This window comes from Saccoglossus kowalevskii, chromosome 10 (assembly GCF_978046115.1).
Source record: "Saccoglossus kowalevskii chromosome 10, keSacKowa6.1, whole genome shotgun sequence".
NCBI classification, from domain to species: Eukaryota; Metazoa; Hemichordata; class Enteropneusta; family Harrimaniidae; genus Saccoglossus; species Saccoglossus kowalevskii.
In genome coordinates, this window is record NC_140650.1 from 7,203,815 (window position 1) to 7,225,247 (window position 21,433).

The 21,433-nt window shown below is 35.0% G+C and overlaps 1 protein-coding gene across 16 annotated transcripts in view; it reads right to left on the bottom strand.

Annotated features, from left to right (window-relative positions):
• Window positions 1-21,433, bottom strand: part of LOC100371111 (cytotoxic granule associated RNA binding protein TIA1-like) — a 106,862-nt gene that overhangs the window by 17,113 nt on the left and 68,316 nt on the right. For 8 of the 16 annotated variants that reach the window (XM_085504188.1, XM_085504190.1, XM_085504186.1 and 5 more), the window contains one exon: window positions 17,789-17,845. In XM_085504188.1, coding sequence (XP_085360314.1) covers window positions 17,789-17,845 — 57 coding nt within the window. Of the gene's footprint in view, window positions 1-17,788; window positions 17,846-18,463; window positions 18,604-21,433 lie in introns of those variants that run through there. The other 8 variants (XM_085504189.1, XM_085504187.1, XM_085504194.1 and 5 more) reach the window with 3 other exon arrangements.

The following is a 21,433-nucleotide window of genomic DNA, read 5'->3' on the forward strand; positions in this document are numbered from 1 at the left end:
GTCATCTGTCTTCAAATGTTTGCCGATTATATCATAGCTTTTATGTTATTATCTGCTTGCTTATCATTGCTTTTATCTCTTATCAAACAGGCATGTTTCTGCTTCGTTGCCATGGTTTTATGTACAACAATGAATTAACTAACCAATAGTAGATACTGATAATCCATTAACAAAACATGTAACTATAAAGAATATTTGCTAACTAACATCAAACTAAGGAGATGCAATGAAAGTGTATTAAACTAGGGGAACTTGGTAACAATCATGTAATCAAAGGCATTTGCTAACACGGAACTAGGGAGACATGTTAATAAACATAACTAGGGTATCGGTATATGAAACTATTAACATACATGTACTTAACCAACGTGCAACTAAGGGGACATGTTAATTTTGTAAAAAAAATTAGTTTTTCATTTCAATCACTTTTTACTGGTATGTGTGCAAAACAAATTAAATATTAAACCTGCTGTCTGTTTCTTACATCCATTAAGATACCAGCAATATTAATGAATAAACAGATCATACAATTGAAGTCAGAAAAATAGTAAAATATTAATTGGAATTAGCAATCATTTTTCTCAAAACTCGTTATTGTGGCTCCCGTATTCTGGTCACTTCTTCATTTCCTGTTTCTGAATCACAACTTTTTATTGTAGATTTCTGATTGATAATCTGTCACTGTGCGGGCAATAAAGAAAATATTGCACCCACCTGACACTTGTGAGATGTCAGTAAGATTGAGGCAATCAATCATTGTACTATCAACAGATTGTAAGGGAGGCGCAATAGGTTAGATCACTGTCAGGTACAGGGAGGTGTAAAGTAGACATGTGATCAGTGAATGTGATGGTGTATGGAGGTGTAAAGTAGACATGTGATCAGTGAATGTGATGGTGTATGTGTGTACAGAGATGTAAAGTAGACATGTGATCAGTGAATGTGATGGTGTATGTGTGTGGGGAGGTGTAAAGTAGACATGTGATCAGTGAATGTGATGGTGTATGTAGGTGTAAAGTAGACATGTGATCAGTGAATGTGGTGGTGTATGTGTGTGGGGAGGTGTAAAGTAGACATGTGATCAGTGAATGTGATGGTGTACGTGTGTATGGAGGTGTAAAGTAGACATATGATCAGTGAATGTGATGGTGTATGTGTGTGGGAGGTGTAAAGTAGACATGTGATCAGTGAATGTGATGGTGTATGTAGGTGTAAAGTAGACATGTGATCAGTGAATGTGGTGGTGTATGTGTGTGGGGAGGTGTAAAGTAGACATGTGATCAGTGAATGTGATGGTGTATGTGTGTGGGGAGGTGTAAAGTAGACATGTGATCAGTGAATGTGATTGTGTGTGTGTGTGGGAGGTGTAAAGTAGACATGATCAGTGAATGTTATAGTGTATGTGTGTGGGAGGTGTAAAGTAGACATATGATCAGTGAATGTTATGGTGTATGTGTGTGGGAGGTGTAAAGTAGACATGTGATCAGTGAATGCTATGGTGTATGTGTGGGGACGTGTGAAGTAGACATGTGATGAGTGAATGTGATGGTGTACGGGTGTATGGAGGTGTAAAGTAGACATGTGATGAGTGAATGTGTGTGGGGAGGTGTAAAGTAGACATGTGATCAGTGAATGTCATGGTGTATGTGTGGGGACGTGTGAAGTAGACATGTGATGAGTGAATGTCATGGTGTACGTGTATATGGAGGTGTAAAGTAGACATATGATCAGTGAATGTGATGGTGTATGTATGTGGGGAGGTGTAAAGTAGACATATGATCAGTGAATGTTATGGTGTATGTGTGTGGGAGGTGTAAAGTAGACATGTGATGAGTGAATGTGATGGTGTACATGTGTATGGAGGTGTAAAGTAGACATGTGATGAGTGAATGTGATGGTGTATGTGTGTGGGGAGGTGTAAAGTAGACATGATCAGTGAATGTTATGGTGTATGTGTGTGGGAGGTGTAAGGTAGACATGTGATCAGTGAATGTCATGGTGTATGTGTGGGGACGTGTGAAGTAGACATGTGATGAGTGAATGTGATGGTGTACGTGTGTGGGGAGGTGTAAAGTAGACATATGATCAGTGAATGTTATGGTGTATGTGTGTGGGAGATGTAAAGTAGACATGTGATCAGTGAATGTCATGGTGTATGTAGGTGTAAAGTAGACATGTGATTAGTGAATTTGATGGTGTACGTGTGTGGGGAGGTGTAAAGTAGACATATGATCAGTGAATGTGATGGTGTATGTGTGTGGGAGGTGTAAAGTAGACATGTGATCAGTGAATGTTATGGTGTATGTGTGGGAGGTGTAAAGTAGACGTGATCAGTGAACTGAATGTGATGGTGCATGTGTGTGGGGAGGTGTAAAGTAGACATGTGATCAGTGAATGTGATGGTGTATGCGTGTATGGAGGTGTAAAGTAGACATGTGATCAGTGAATGTGATGGTGTACGTGTGTGGGGAGGTGTAAAGTAGACATGTGATCAGTGAATGTGATGTACGTGTGTGGGGAGACGTAAAGTAGACATGTGATCAGTGAATGCGATGGTATACGTGTGTGGGGAGGTGTAAAGTAGACATGTGATCAGTAAATGTGATGGTGTATGTGTGGAGAGGTGTAAAGTAGACATGTGATCAGTGAATGTGATGGTGTATGTGTGTATGTAGGTGTAAAGAAGACATGTAATCAGTGAATGCGATGGTGTACATGTGTGGGGAGGTGTAAAGTAGACATGTGATCAGTGAATGTGATGGTGTATGGAGGTGTAAAGTAGACATGTGATCAGTGAATGTGATTGTGTATGTGTGGGGTAGTGTGAAGTAGACATGTGATCAGTGAATGTGATGGTGTACGTGTGTGGGGAGGTGTAAAGTAGACATGTGATCAGTGAATGCGATGGTGTATGTGTGGGGACGTGTGAAGTAGACATGTGATCAGTGAATGTGATGGTGTATGCTTGTATGGAGGTGTAAAGTAGACATATGATCAGTGAATGCGATGGTGTACATGTGTGGGGAGGTGTAAAGTAGACATGTGATCAGTGAATGTGATGGTGTATGGAGGTGTAAAGTAGACATGTGATCAGTGAATGTGATGGTGTATGTGTGGGGGACGTGTGAAGTAGACATGTGATCAGTGAATGTGATGGTGTATGTGTGTGGGGAGGTGTAAAGTAGACATGTGATCAGTGAATGTGATGTATGTGTGACATGTGAATGACGTAAACACCTAATCCATTCAAACTGTTTCTGTTATTTGAGTGTATCGATAAGCTGTCATGTATTTCGGCTTATCACAGCACCATTTTGCATAATAGGCTTTTATCCCTAACTGTCTCAGAGGACAGTCACTTCAGTTACTTACACCACGGTAACATTAGAAACTGGGATTTGATAAGCAGTGGCTATCAATTCCAATATTCTCCAAAACGCTTGCTTCATTCATTAGACCCACCGGGTTCCTTTATACATAGTCCATCTTGTCAGATTAGAACAAATAAATAATTTAACCTTTTCTGAATATTTTATACTGTGAAATCATCAAATGTTAAAGATGGTAAATCTATAGAGGTATTAGGTCTCCATACCATATAAGACAATGAATTTCAACGTCAACATTAATAAATAAAAAAAATTAAGTTTCATGCAACTGTTTCAGTGTTTGTGAACAAAGAAAAGTAAGATGTGTGTGAAAGATGAGAGCAAGATGAATAATTGAACTTTCCCATTTAGTATTCAGCACAATGTAGTCATTATTCAACTAAAGCATGATAGGTCATCAACCAGTCATCCATTCTGACTGCCAGGCATCATTTTTAATATTTAAACATCCACACATAAGACAAGGACACTTACAATTGCACTGATGGATTTCGGGATCGTTTTCCTTCTGATACGTGATACGACTACAGCTCAAAGCGATACTTTGCTGCAAATGCAGGTTGTTTTCACTGAAAATTCAGTCGTGGTACAGTTTTTTATGAGACATACAGGTGACACATAGTAAAGGGGATCGCTGAGAGGATTCTAAATATTTGTCAACTGGATGAGTACCACATTCTCGACTTCATCACTGATTTACAAGTGTCCTTATTCTGCCAAATTAGCTTAGGCATGTACTTTTAACATTTGCATAATAGAAACCACATTTATAATGCAATACATGTTAGTTGAAACCTTCCCAGATGGTTTGTTTTTCCACTATCAGTCAACATTTCCATGTAGCTTTGATGGCCTTTCCCGACAGCAACACTGAGAGAAATCTGTCTAAATTGAACACTAAAAGGACAGAAACACATCTCTTTAGATTCATCACCCAAATTCCATAGTTGATAGAAATAATAACGCATCTTATTTATAAATAATGGTTATCAAAGCAATTATGCATGTCATACAATACAGTGAATGGAGATAAAACTCTGACATTGAATATTCCGTGAGCAAGAAGTTAGCGCTCTGTTGACGGAACTAGTTTCATATTTAGCTTGAATGCACGCATCTGTACTACATACACATCTTAAAAGCTTCAAGAAACATCAGTGGCACATTTGCAGCTACAGCAATAGATATAACACCGTCAGTTCCAGCAAAGACTTTTGTTATCAGTAAATCAAACAGTGAAATCACCAACAATGAAAAAATTATTTATACTAAATGCAATATTAAAAAAAATCATCTATGCATTATAATACCCTGATTTCAGGCATATTTAGTGGGTTTTTAATTCACAGTTTTATCATTTAGATGTCAGTGTTCTATGCTCAATTTTACATATTCACTGGGTTTTAACTTAATAAGCTTGGTTTTATTCAAATATTCAGATGCCGTAGGCAATTAAAGAAATAACACTCAAAGAGAACTGAAAGCAGCAAAATGAGTTTAAAGTTCAATGAAATAAAGCACGAAGAATCATGAAGAAAATTACATTTTATCGACAGGCATGATCAATAGTGACCTGTAGTCAGCACATTGGTTCGTTAAATCCATTTCAATACTAATTATTCGTTTGTACTATAGATAGAACTACGCTGGACAGCTTAAATTCGCTCCATTTGGCGATATTACAGTCGTAATGTAGCAGTGTAATTGATTCAATTACCTTGGCCACATAGAAAAGTATGGCTACCGACAAAGCTTTTTTATGTGAGTGAAAAATAAAGGAATTATGCAGTAATAACTTGTACAAGTCTTACTAGCAATTGGAAATAAAAACCATGGCTTAGTAGAGCTATCCCTCCAAAAAATACACTAGCTATACCTAGAATACAAATACGCTGACATTTTAATAATGATTTCATGCCACGTTCTGAAATTCCCTGATGTAGGATGCCATCTCAGCATTCAGCCATATCTCAATTCTTTTAATCTTATTAGCATTGTGTTAATCTACTATTTTGTGACAATTTCTAGATCTCGGCTAATCACCATTAATATGATTAATGCCTGGCTATCTCTCAATTAGTGGGGATTATATTAAACTTATTTCCTTGAAGCAGACACAGGTTAACTGAAATTTAACAATCACTGGAAATATTATCCCTGAACACAAAATACATTTATGATAAAAATAATGAGTACTACGTATTGAAGATGTAATCAGACTAAAATAAATTGGAAAAATTCACTTGCACTTGTCTTAGAAATGAGAGGACTATCTAAGACCATGTACTATGGGGTATATGCTTTGTGGAATGACATGTCATCAAACTATGCATACATGTCATCAAACTATGCATACATGTATTATCAGTGATTCTGACAGGTGGAAAACAGGGCTGACGAATCATTTTGCGAGAGAAACAATACCTGATCTAATATCAGTGTGTTCCATTTCCCTTTTCTTGGGCTCTAACCCCCAGGGAAGTGTACATTTTAATTGAATTGTGATAACACTGACTAGTTCTATACAACCTTTCATTTGAGTGTGCTTTTAATGAATGCCACCAAGCTCAGTGGAGTACATGAAATCCCATGTTGAGGCCGACACATCACGATTTTTTTATCTCTGTACATACTTAGAAAAACATCTTGGTAATTAGTATGCAAACAATAGCTACACATTTTTTTTTTATTACTCTTTCTAAAACTAGTTTTACATAATCGTGAATATAAATATTTTGATGGGTTACATCTATTAACCTTTGCACCACCAGTATCCTCTTTTCATCACAATTTCACAAAATAGTCACGTTTATAGTCTGCACTTTGTTTCAGACGATTTTTTGTGTAAAATATAAATATTGACTCAAATTTTGTTTGTTGGCTCCAAAATTAGAATTCATTTCCAGAAATATTGAAGAATTAAAAGAAAAAAAGTGCAGAAAAAAGTGGGCAAGAAAGTGGTGAAAAGGTTAATAGACAATTGTGTCACAAACTAAGTATCATATCTCAAGCACCTGACAGCAAAACCAAATGAACTTTCCTTTAATTGTTTTACACCAACCACCATCTTAAACCACAAGGGACTATTACTGTGCAAAATTACAACAGTTCTGGCTACAAAGCTCACCAAACTGAATCTTCTGTGTGAACCACAGAGCCTCCTCTGCTGTAGTAAACAAGGTTTCTCTTGAATTGTGAATTAAGGCACGTGCCGTGCGGATCGATAAATGTAGCATCTCCACAGGAAAGAGAAGGAGGCTGGTGTGTAAAGACCAGTCTTAGTGACTGCATCTTCAAAGAGCCCTAAGCTAGGAAGGAAAGATTACACTGTGTACAAGATAGACAAGCATCAAATATTAATGGGACTAGAACAAGCTAACCACTCGTTTAGAGGGGCTATCCATGATAATGGCCTAGTTTATTGCCCCCCAGAAAGCCCTATAAAATCCATAACAAAAAAACTACTACATGGTATGCAACTTTAAACGTGATCCTCTACATTCTAGCAGAACACCAGTTTTCTGCCCATGGGCTGGAATCACTAAAAGGGAATAACTCATAAATGAGATTATGTAAGGTTCTATCTCACGTCGCCATCTCAAACTGCTATCACAGACAACATGGTTACAAGAATACCGGCATCTCAAACTGCTATCACAGACAACATGGTTACAAGAATACCGCCATCTCAAACTGCTATCACAGACAACATGGTTACAAGAATACCGGCATCTCAAACTGCTATCACAGACAACATGGTTACAAGAATACCGGCATCTCAAACTGCTATCACAGACAACATGGTTACAAGAATACCACCATCTCAAACTGCTATCACAGACAACATGGTTACAAGAATACCGCCATCTCAAACTGCTATTACAGACAACATGGTTACAAGAATACCGGCATCTGCTGTATTATCAGTATTATGGGCGGTGTCTGGTACACTGTGGCAAAAGTGGTAAAATTAGAGATTGAATTACCTCATGGTCTCCATAGCAACTGAATCAAGTCGAGTTTGATGAGACTGAACAAAGACTGGATATGGCAGGAAGTTTCTGATAATATGACATGGCATTGTTAGTGTACATGTGTGTATGTCGCAGTTCATTTCAAAATAGAATATTCATCAATGTAAACATGACTGTCTAGATGTGAGGAGCATCGACTTGAACTATAGACCCACAAAAACATTACTATAAAATAATTAAATAATTTTAGGGCATTTGTGAGGACAAAACTTAAAATTAAGCCAGTTCACAGTGAACAAAGACCAAAATAAGACTAATAAAAAAAAAATTTATTAAAATTTTAAAGCTATGAAAATCCTCTAATCAGTAACAGTTTTATAAAATGCCATAAAATATCCATATATTCTGTACTGAAATGCAACTGGGCAAGCTTTAATCAGATAAGAATCCAAATACCCTTGGATCTACTAAATCTTGTTGCACTCGCGCATGATGAATGGATGCGATACATTTTTTTTTGCTTGCATAGTTTTTGCTGTTTTTATCTCACCAGATTTATGCCCGATAAACGACTAGTGATATTTGCCGGACCCTGACCTCAAATTTTTTTGCAAAAAGCATAATACGTCAAATATCCATTTACTTCTATTCCCAGTAGAGAAAGTGCAAATCCCTAAGCTTTTTCGCAAGAGATAAAACGACCAGTGAAATTGTCCACAGGATTACGTTGACGAAGAAGTATTTCAACTACTTTGAAATTCGCCACTACTAATGCAATGAGTACACCTGTCATTATAGCAGAGATAAAGGGATCCTATGGTGACGAAAAACCCAGCTACGATAAAGACATTTTTGGCAGAGCATCCATACATCATTCCTGACATGTAAGGCTGTTTTTTTGTTTGTTTTTTTTGTAAATGAACATGATAGTGCTGTTGAATTTAAAAACTCCACCCATCTGGAAAAGTAGCATAATTTTGTTGTATGATGCAGATCAGGCCATCACGCAGCCTCATTTTCACACCACCTGTTCGAGTTTTTCATTTTAAATTCACCCAAATTTCAAATTGTTATCAAGTAATTGTAGCTATAGGAATGTTGATAAAGTGTGCAGCAATTAGAAGGCACACTCAAAGTCTCCCATCAACCAGTAGAAAGAAGACATGCCCTAAATACATCAAAATACCAGATGGTAATTTCCTTGGCAACAAGATTAATGGAGCCCAGTTTAATGAGAATTCATTTCAAAAGTAATCTATTGCATCAATCAGAGATTTTTAAGATTGTCTTGTTTGAAACATCTATTTTGGAATGGATCCAAAAAGGAAGTAAAATGCATGATGGGAAGGAATTTTCCCAAAACCTAGAGGTTGAAGCCAATGATGTTTTAAAAAATATAATGCATGTACGATTCACACAGCAGTTTTAACTTTACATTTCAGCAATGATTTGATACAAAAAGGATTAAAAATTCATGTGAAGGGATGACCCCTAAATCCCAGTTGGTTTTTTTTTAATAGGAATATAGCCAATACCATTAAGGAGTCAATATCACCAATATATGTAAATGAACCTGCATATATAGTGAGCAGCAGCTATCAGCTGTCGGCAACCTGTACATTTCTGTATTCCACTTGAGCCTAATAAACTATACATAAAGCATAACGTGTTCATCTCTCTATAGTTCATTTCCTAAGGGACATCCTCTATATGAAACGCATCACGCCATGTTTGACAATTTATTCTATAATACATTCTCCTTCACTTTTCTTCATTTCCGCATTTTCTCTGCCTTTCCTCTTCTATTTAGTTTCTCCATGAGTATAGAATCGACAGTTTGTCCCAGCATATGTTGATGTAGGCGGATAATGTAGCTTGACTACCCGCTTTCATGCAGACAAGCAAACAGCGTAATTGTTACAGGTAATTTCACAGTAATAGTCTGCTAAGCTCTTGCTGCATTGCACCAAGTCTCTGCTAATAAATTCCCCTAACCTCAATCAAGGAATGGCAAAGCATACGGCCAGCCTAACAATTTCTTTCTACAGAGCAGGAAATAGCCAGACAACAAACAAATGAAAGAAATGAATAACAAAACGATATCAACGGCAATATTTGTATTGTAATACTTGAATAATAAATTATAGCTGGCCTTTTTGAGAACAAAATCAACATTTTAAAATGAAAGTATCCATGTTTCAGGCTACTATTAAACTATTTAACAGTCTCCACTTCAGAATAAATCAATCAAATTTCATAATTTAATCATAGTAAATTGCTATTATTATTATACATCTGATAAAAATTTCAAGAAAATAACGTTTTCTAAAAACAAATTGGGGAGGACTATCTAATAAAAATTAATAATGAAGATCCTCAAGGACAATTATCTAGAACTAGTTTAAAATCAATTTCATTTGCAGAGTAATTTAAACAATTTTGGTGACCACAGGGGTTCAGTTTGCAATGCTGCTATAACAGTTTTCATACTAACCATTCACTGAAGGCTACCCACTGAAGCCTACCCACAGGGCATTTCCACATTTATAACTCAACAGTACTGGCTACTAGTAAAACAATGTAAAATCAATACTCTTTCGAAGACAAATAAAATTTGAATGAATTTTGTCTGAAACTTGATAACTAACTCATTAGAGATTTGAGTTTCTATTGATGCAAACTGACAATGTCAAGTGTGATTTTCAATTATTATTGAAGTCTGAATTATAATATCAAGGGTATCACAGTATAATTAGACAACATCATTGATAATATAAATATGAAAAACATAGCTGAGGCCGACATTTTGACAACCAGGCCAGAAGAAATTAGCTAAAGCTTGGTTTCCTTTAATTTATGCCTGTATAGTTGGCAACTTTAAGAGACAATACAAAGGAACATGCATAGCACACTGGGAGCAAGATTAACGCTAGGTCAAGACAGGAGTCAAATACAAGTACAAATATGAAATAAGCTTATGTTTTATATGTAAAACATTGATGGAAAAAAGAAGAACCATTCAAAATCTTGCCAACACCATCGGCTATGAATACCATTTATCCTGCTGAAAGGAAATTGAATTTACGGTCTTTAGTGGAATTGACTGATTCTGCGCACACACCTGACCTAAATATTCTCCAGTTTATTACCACCAACTCACACATCATCAAATATATTTTAATTTTGGGAGGTGAGTGACGGATACGACTCTAGTTTTAATAATCAACAACTCTAATAACATTTCCGATGAGTGCACTTGTCAAGCCAACCTAATTTGCCAGCAATTGGCTCAAAGAAAACGTTACCTTGTAAACATAATATTAAAATTGATTTTTCGATCTTCCAAATGTAGCGACAGTTAAAGTAGAGAAAGTATAATGTGAAAATTACAATTATTTGCTTCATTTGACACTTCATTACGTTATTTGTGGAGAAGTTTTTGGATGCTGTTCTTTTTGTAAATATGAATTGATGTTCTGCTCCCAGACTAAGATAGATTACATCATTTGAGACTAATTTAGACAATATCTGGGCAGCTTTACAGAACTAGAGGAAATTTTCATCAGTGACGCTGTCATGACTGTTTTCACTTGTGATTAGTTGAGGAGATTTGATTAGATTTTATGTTAGAGCTTCATCATTCCAAGCATGCATGCATGCAACAAGCCAACTCACTCTTATCACTAAAATAGAGACCAAAGCAAAGAATTTACAAATGAGGCAGTCTTCATCCTAGTAATCGGCAAATTGAATGGCGATTCATAAATATGTACGAGTTGTAGAAGTGCTGTGAATGGGAGTGCAATAGCATTGGGGGGTTGAATCAAGGTTACATAGGAAAAGCCAATGAGGTTAAGCAAAGCATGTTTTTGATCATATCCAATCAAGGTCAAGGGGGTATCAGTGATATTAGTCACTGAATATTTAAAAATAAAATCAGTGTATCTAGAATTTATATGTAAATTGTTGACTTTTAGAGTTGCTAAGATACGCGTAGTCTCAAAAAAAGGTGATTTTAGTGTTAATCCATATCATTTGGTCTAGTAGTGTTTTTTTTTTTTTTTTAATTCAAATCAAGTTACAGGGTGCCGTAATTTTGCGGTGTTTTACAGGGTATTTTTATCCTACCATATTGCGATGCGAATGCGAATTCCAAATACGGAATGATTACGCACATAAGCATCCTCTAATAATAAAAACAAACATGGCTGCCACCAGTGTTTGACCGGACTCCACACGAAGAAGTTCGCTGATTCTGTTCTAAACATTTTGGATTTTGATATTCCCATGATGTATCCTTGGAAGGAAAAGATGTATAATAATAAGGTTATTACGAGGATACCTCAAAGTGTGCACTTAGGCAGTACACCATCCTCATACTTATGCTAATAAATTTGTGGGAAAAAAAATTCAAATTCATCAAATACATTAAGGGACTTGCCGACCATTTCAAAAAGCAGGTAATAGCAGTAAGTGCTGAGAATAACACCTGATATCACTTGGCTCCCTGCGTTCAAAACTGTTTTGCCGATGAATTAGTTGAAAATCAATTTCAATATTCATGATTGCTCCCCATCGTTCCACCGTTTATCGTATTAAACTATACCGATTAGAACCCAATAGGTACCATTTTTTAACCTTTCCACAAGAGATTATTTTTTCAACATTAAAGTGCCTCATATTTTTTCCCATTAAATGCGCACGTCTAATACCTAAAGCTTCCACATGTCAACTCTAAATCTTCGCTCACAAAAAATGTGCAGTATGATTTTGTTCAATCTGCATTTGGATAGTTTAGTGAGTAATAATGTTGCTTTCACAACGCAATTAGTAAAATTAGTAAAGTGTCAAACATGCAACATTTTCACTTCTACATTAGTAATCTCAAAGATTTATATAATAAATATTTTTTTATACAAGACACTTGGTTGTTGCATTGGTCACTTATCGGCCATACTGTACAAGATCATGACAAATAGACAATGTTGTCCCAGGGTTACCATGGTGATCTATCTCATCGAAACCATGACAGTCACATTCAAGTACATTTGATTGGATTAAAAATCAAATTGATGTACATAGGTACATCAGGTATTGTCTATGTACCAAGATTGACAGAAATCAACAAATGCAAGTCTGAGAAATCAGCTCCAGATGCATGGTCGACAGAACATGAATTAACGAAAATAAAATGATACATTTCCAGAATCATTGAACATGTCATCCAGGATTCAAAATTTCAACTTTGAGCGAGAAAATCAGATAATTGAGCTGCATGCCAAGAACACAGTATAATAGCGACTGAATTGATATGTAGAACCATGCCCATTCAAATTAATTTAAAAGGGGCGACATTTTATTCTCAAAAAATTCAAATGGAAATCACAACTAGTAATTCTAACATCAGACATATAGCTGCCTATGTGTGTGCGGCTATGCAATTTTGGAAACGACAGCTTTTTGAGTAGAAATTACATTTGTTGAATACTGTTTTAGAAAATTCAATTGAATAGTCCAGGATGTGATTGAATTGCACCAGATGTCTGCCATCATATCAATACCATTAGGGTAAAAAGTTATTTTCTCAACTATTAAATTGAAACATATTTTACGGTTTGTTTTACCAACAGACAAATATCAATACAACTTTCATACAAGTTTGAAAAACCAAAGTTTGAGAAAACAACTCTCCCATCCAGAACTCATTTAACACAGGGGGAGACTATGATTAATTCTCACCAAGTTAAGGACTCTCCTCAAGTCAGACAATTATACAGATGCAGCATTTAATAGCCTCCTACAATTGAATATAGATCAATACTGCTTCAAAATAACAATCCAAGTATTAACATAATTTGCATGAAAATTCTTTGATCGTCATTCTAAATTTTTTTACGGGAATTGTATATTGACCTCAGTGCTAAATGCAGATTAATGTTAGAATCATACGCTAAACGTATAATGACCCGAGTGTTAAATACATTTGTTAGAGTGTATATTGACCTGTGTTGAATGTTTATTGAATGTATATTGACCTCAGTGCTAAATATTTGTTAGAATCGTATATATTGACCTCTGTGTTGAATACATTTGTTAGAACATATATTGACCTCGGTGCACATCAAAGTAGAATTGTATACTGACCTCTGTGCTAAATGTTAGAATAGTATATTGCCCTCAGTACTAAACCATCAATGTAGAATTAAATAATGACCTCAGCACTAGATTCATGTTAATGTTAGAATCATTTCGTGACCTAACTGTGTTAAATGCACGTTTACGTTATTGAATTTTAACGAGAAGTTTTTATAAAAGAATTTTGGTTGTCATCAGCGAACATTCAAAAATCACAGCTATTACACGCTGTGTGAATGACCTTGCTATTCAGCTCTAATGGGTGATTTCAGGGACGTACAAATAGCGTCAAATTGTTCACATTAACATTCACTGAAAGAACTTCGCACACGAACATGGTAATTTCAAAACATGCATTAAAAACCTAACACTGCGTATGATGTTAAGGGATCAATAGACTTGCAATGTCTGTTTAGCATACAACTCTTCAAGACCTACAAATATTTTTGCCATTAAATGTCCATTTCCTTCCCACAAAAATCGTATGCTTAATTAAAATCCATAAGTTAGTTATTAACGCCCAACCCCAAAGTTATGCTAAATTTATTTGTGAATTGAAATTTTGTAATTCTTAAAAAAAAGTCATTGTCAATGACAGTCCGTGTCCAGTTTCGATTGAATTAGTCAATTAGAGGTTATTAATATGTAGCAAATAACTAGCAACAAATTTCTGGAGGTGTGTCAAGTCAGTGAGCTTAAATTTAATCAGCAATCAGACAGAAAAAATGAATTGGCTTGTCAATGGCTAATTTATATGTAAAATCAGCTCTACTGTTTTAAAGGCATATAAGAACATCTTTCGTAAGTAGTGCCATATCATCGTTTTCAAAAATTATACAATGTTGACAGACAAAAACACTTCCAATGCAATAATACCATCTGATTAGAAGAGTTCAGAGTAAAGTATATATTTCAAATTAGTTACATGTAGGTACAAATGTACAAGGAAGTAAAGTAAACAATTACATGTACCGGTATATCATATTGAAGTTATCCACAGCCGAGAAACGTGTCAACAACTGTAGAATTCCAAGAAGATGTACTCATAATGTGCAAGACAGCTTGAACTACAAGACTATTTGTCATGCATGTGATTTCTCCAGTATTCAAGAAATTGGCGGATCCTTGATGTTGAATTCATTGTACTAACTTTGCATGTCTGAGTTAGAGTTAAAAAACAAGCAAATAAAACAAACATGGCCACCAGTCTGCCATCTTGAATCACATTGCAAAATCTGGTGAGGGATTTTTTTCATCTCATGCTGAGAGTCCACATTGAGAAGAATATATATTTATGTACTACCAAAGACAGAAATAAAGGTAAAACATCTATAGAATGCTACTATCAGCAACCATGTGCACTGTGGAGGAAACTTCCCTTTGCATAAATTTGAATACATTGAGAGAAGTTTAGCAATTCATGTCAACAACAAGACTATTTTCAACCCATGCCGTGAAGCACTTTTATATTAGGGGAATGATTAAATGCTTTCATCATAGAAACTAGATACCATGAATACTGTCTGGGTAAATCAATTTGTTATTCAAAAAATTGTCAGTTGACAATTTGTTATAAATGACATAGAACTGTATTATTAAACGGAGGTGATCGTTGCTTTGCTAGTGTTCAATAGTTCAATATGGAACCCATATTATGTAGACAGCGCATACAAATTACATTATTTTCACGAAATTTTAACACCCGATGCATAACCACCACAACAAGGGAATTGACATTCGTTTTTCATTTCAGCCCAAACTTTCAAAAAAATAGAAGCTGCACATTATTCGTTATAATATTTGAATGTTACGAGAATTGTTTTTTCTTTAAATCCATTAGTAGTCCTTCGGATACTATAAAAGCATTAATTATTCACAGTTTCTTAATTTCACTAATTTCACCGATAAGTAAAATCTTGTAAATCCACATGAACGTGGTACAACATTTGAACCCATTGTCTCCCTGCCGAACTTAAAACCCAGTGAAACTGCTCAAAATATTAAATTGTTGTACAGTACTACAGGTCACACAAATTTGACTGTATACATAATGAGAAGTACAACACTGAAAACAAACACTGAAGGAGCAGAGAATATCATTGGTTTGCAGGTGTTTCGTAAAATAGTTTTTGTTTTCACACAAGCAAGTCTACAGAGAGGAGAGTGACGAACGAGTCTGTTTTGACACGTCTGTGGTTTACACATGGTTTTCCACTTAAAATAAGTGATAGTTGGAGACTTCATGTCTGTTCCCATCAACATTTCACCATACTGAGGGAAAAAAATTGTTTTTTTCATCGATCTTTATGTGAACACAGAAAGAAGCAACTATCTTTTTTTAATAAATCACCATTTTCTTTTATTTTTTTTATTACATTAGTGATAGCAATTTTTTGATTTTTAGCCAGATTAACAAAAACAAATTATTAAATTAGATCAGAAGCATTGTAGTGTGTAAACGGATAATCTCACTTTTTAAGAAGCTTCACACAGAGTGTCGAAATCAAACAGTGATGCAGGATGACTGGCACAAGTAATTTTGAGTCTTATTAATCATGTTTTCACCAGTGATTATACGACTATTGCAAACACATTTCCCAGAGATGTGATCAGTTTGGCACCCCCCAGTCCTTTGCAAATGTAGTGTTTAAATAATTGAACCATGCTGTGTGTGATGTGCTGACACAGTTGGAATCTTACACCACCCTGTTATTGTTTTCATTTCATAGCGATGCTTATTTCCATTCGTTCAGTCGATTCAACGAGACGCAACCATGCTGATTGGAGCATGCCTACAAAAGCAAATGCCTCATCTTGAATTCAACTATATAAATTTCTCTTCCGAGGGCTGGCCAGAGCTTTTTCCACAAGCATTTCAGGTAAATTTGGTTATCCTTTTAGGGGGAAAAAAATCTTCTTTTGACTCTGCAAACATTCATTTTAATAGCCATCATTTACAGGTACTTATTTCAGGGTTAACACACACAGTAAAAGTTGCCACATGTAGATATCTCCAGATTAAGTAAGCACACACCGGAAAGTAACATTGTAAGCCGAGGCATAGGGAATGATATCGATCAACTTGAGAAGAAAGAAACTTTGAATAATAATAGGCAAGCAGGAAATGAAATAACGGGTTATATCCAAAATAAATGGCAATTTAAATTCAGTTCAAAAAGGAAGCATTCCATCTTTGTAAATCCATCATTTCAGAATTAGGATACGTTTCATGACTACTATAGCACAGTACAGCAGCATACACAATTAAAAGGGATATATCAACGTATAGAAACCCTAGCGGCCAGATCAATCGGCAAATATCTGTCAAGGGGGATATCTGCAGCTTATTTGAAGACAATTGGTGGAACAAGAATAGAATTTCAAGTAAAGCGTGTACATGTATGCCATGTGGTAATGTTCACATACATGAACACGCTAAGAGATATAAACATCGATAATCCAAACACATGCAAATATAATTCCAGCACAGATGGTGGACATACACAGTCTAAATTCTTTGACGTTTGTGTGTTGCAATAACAATGACACAATGTGTACAATGACGCTGTAACAATCTCATGGCCAGTTTTTATTTCATTCTTATAATATTATTCCAGCTTGACTACAGGGAAATACAGTTGTAAGGAGACAGACATCGGTGATGGTAACATTACCTACAACCTCGCTACAACTGAACCGAGCATGGATAAAGGGTCAAAGGTCAAGTATTAATATATTGAAATTATTAAGACCTATCAAAAGGCAGTTACTTAATATATTAAACAAATCAAGTACAATAGGAAGTCTTCTTACTAAAAATGACTTCTATTTGTAATGTAAATTCAAGCTGGTATAGTATTGTTAGCAATACATAGGGTCATTGATAAGGAGTCTCATTCACTTCCATCAGGGTAGTAAACAGTGTAGGTGACAATACTACGTCATCAACTCATGATTAAACAAATTATCACCTTATCAGCATTCGTGTGAAATGTATATTTTCAGCTCACATGTTGTTACCTAATCCGTAATTTCGCTAATTCAAGATGTCGTTAATTTAAAATACTCCCAATGAGGTTCTGTTAATTCATGCATTGAGTAAAATTTGCTAATATGGCATCTATTGGGGTAGCTGATATTGTGGCAGTCATACAAACTTGAACTTGAATTTGAAATATGATCCATGTTACACAAAACATTATTCTTGCTTTTGAATAAGCACAGACTGAAGCATTTGTGAGAAATGATGTAAATGGTTGGTGTAGAAAAGGTGAAACTACAACTCTACTTACTACTTGTGTCCTTCTTCATACTACTTGGTGTTGTGGCCCAATTTACTTTGACTTCCTGCAAGAACAGAGAGAAAACAAAAAATTTAATTTTTAGCCAAAGTTCACATTCATCATCATTAACAAATTTTAAATCCACACAATGTTTTCATAATTTTCCCAAGATTTTGGTCTAGACTTGCAACCAATAAGTCCAAATTTTTTTTAAAAACAAAAAAAAATACATTGAAAAATGGCAAAATGTTGTACCAAAACTTGGCATGGAAAAATTATGTCGCTTAATTTCAGCACACCAGTACTGTGGAATACTCGTGACAGTAAAGCTTAGTTGTTTTGATGCAATTAGTGAATGATGGGTAGTGCTGTCACTAGTCTGTCGTTTCTCTCCATCGGAAACAGGAAAGGTTTTTTTTTTGCTTTCCGGCGATGCAAATATAATAAGGAATTATTATCATATCAGTGAGAGAGAGAGAGAGAGAGAAAACGAAGCTAGCTGCAAGGCAGAAACAGAAATAAATTACGTTGCCTATATAAAAACTGATCTATTTCTAGTACATCTTCATTATGCTATCATCAGTGTTACCAACCTTTGGCAGGTAACACTGCCAACAGCACAACAAAAGGATGCATGTAAAAGATAAAATATCACAGCTCGCAGAAAGCCAATATGACTTGCCTCTGTCGAAAGTGAATGTTATTTCCTATATAGCAGCACTGATAGATGAAATTTTAAAACCAATCTTCTTCACACAGAAATGTTTACTGCCTGTGGAGTATTAAACCACTATTTGTAAAATGAACACTACTATACTAATGACCTGATCACCTGTTTTACCCACAATGCAGCTGAATGTTAATAAACCCCCTAGTATGGCATAAATAATCATACACTAAGGGAGTGTGGCTGCAAGTGAGAATAAAATTTACACCCAGTGTTTCATTAAATTGTTCCTTCTATTGCTTCAATTATCCAAGGCCCCTCAGTGCATTTACAATTTTTACAATGCAATTTAAAGTGTATATTCTATGGGTTAGCCAGTGGACGGCCAACAAAATCTGACAAGAGCATGTTAGTAGCAAGGTTATTGCACTAATGCTGATATACAACGCGTTTGGTACTCCTTCCCCAATCATCTGAGTGTGTACAGACTGCCGTTAATATCCAATTTTCTAATACGAGTTGACAAGGTGACTTTTCCTACAAGTAAATTTCCGTGTTAACTGTACTGTAGAATTCGCAATCACATTCAATTGATGAAACTGTCACGGAAAAATACAAATTGTTTACAAGAATACGCGCAACCTAGATTAGATTGCATTCACAGCTCATTCAAGACCACCACCACCACCCTGCCTGCCCTCTGGCCTCCCCCCTCCCGATCCAGGCAAACTCATTTTTTTATTTCAATTTGAAGGACATAGCCTTGAGTATTCAGTCAACCAAGCTCATATTGCAGGCATTTCCCATTCATTAAAAGATGCATGTCTTCACAATGTAGCATTGTTGCAATTGTCTGATAATATTAATATTAAAAGTCACCGCAGAGATAACGGCAACCATTTATGATGTTGAAATAATGAAGACATGATTATACATCAACGCTAATAGCAAGTTTAATTTGAAGACAATGGGGCTGACAATATTAAAATCGTGTTCCCTGTAGAGTTCATCATAAAAGTTAATATTCAAATGCATTATGCTTTTAAAAAGCATCAGTTATTTTATTAAATATTCTTTACGGCACGTTTCTTTATCCAGTTTTACCTTCAACATACTTTTTTTTTTTTTAAATGACAAGTTCACATACAGGTTTTCTCAGATAATTTTCTCTCAAAGTTAATCAGAAATCATAGTAATGTAAAGTACTTTGAACCATTTGTTTTTTAATCTGTTACTTGTACTTTATAACAAATCATGAAAATCAGCATCACAACATTTTCAACAAACCAATAAATTAAATTTTTAAACATTTTATTTCGATAAATTGCAGAAAATATGGTAACAAACAAGCAATGTGTACTGGTGTGACAAAAAGACATCTTATGATGTTTGTAGTCCCCAATATTCAGTTGCAATTGTGACAATGTGTTAACACTTACAATATTTTATTGCTGGCAAACACCCTAAATAAGCCAACTAATATTCATCATAATTCAATATTTCTATTTTCTCAAGATAACGTCATTTACAATAATTATATTTCACAACTGTAATCAGATGATAGTTTAGTCAGATAACCATGGTAACAGACAGGGAATCTTAAATGTATAAATACTGCAATGCTTAAAACAGTCTAGTCCTTCAAATCACACACACGCAAATTGCAAATTTTCACAAATTGCACGAGCTGGGCGAAAACATGAGGAAATTTTGTTATGAACATTTCACTGACTTTCATAAGGTTTCTTCCATGCAAAATAACATTTCCAGTAATAATTTAGCCGTTTACTGAACCTCACTGAACCAACATCTCAGTACTACAGCTAACAAAATCCACAAAAACTTTCATTTGAACAGCAGAACAGAGATCATTTCCAAAAATTTGTTCAAGAAAAAAAAGTAGACGTGACAAGGCAATAACATTTGCTTCAAATCGTTCAGAGCAAATTATGATGAGCTCAATAAAACGAATTGAATTTATGAGTTTCCTGAGAAATACGATAAATATACTGAAATGGATTATATACTATCAGATAAGACACGTAATCCAATGTAAAAACTGAATAAACATTGTTGCTAGGAATCTCACCATACACTTCAAATATTGCCATCAAGAACAAAATAATACAAGATAAACAAGCATAAAATAATCTTAGAAATATGACGTGAATAAGTTGATAACTCATACGAGACACACCGATGAAATGCAATTAGGACATTATTAATCATCAATCAATACAATCAGAAATCAAATTGCAAGGCTTTATTTTAATGCTGTAGAAATGTTATTGATCCACGGAATATCACTACACTGAGCTTTTGAAACGATGAGAGAATACACGTCATTAATTGCATAAATAGGCAGGTGGAATTCGTCTTTTTATCTCTACAAGGCTTTCATAAAATGATCTCCACTCTCAGAAAGCAATAAATTAAGTGTCGCAAAAATAAACAGTGATCATAAAATCTTCATACAACTGGAGAATAATCAACTCTAGTTTTATGAAATTCTACACGATCCCTCCTAATTTAGTAATGTGCTGTTATAATTAGTTATTATTCAAAGTAGTGAGGTAGAACTAATAATATCCTCAATATGTGTTCTCCCTATTTGCTTTATTACAAGCACATCAATAACAAATACAAAATTGTATTCACTTAATGCAAGATCCTCAATAGACAACTTACTTTGAGATTTACAAAAATTCTATCATTTATCCAAAAACAACTAATACAGTAAATACGTTATTTGACCATAAAATAATTGAACAATGAAAGACGTAGATTATAAGGCAATGTTAGGGGAGTATCGGTATTTAGCACGATAAACCCTGAGTAAAGATAAGATTTCTTGAGAAACAGTTATAGACATATGGAAATATAACCAACATGGCCACCAGTCAGCCATTTTGAATCAAACAAAAGTTGTTCAAAAATTCAAGTTTGAATCAGATAATGAAACAAATTAAGTGCATTAGTAACCCA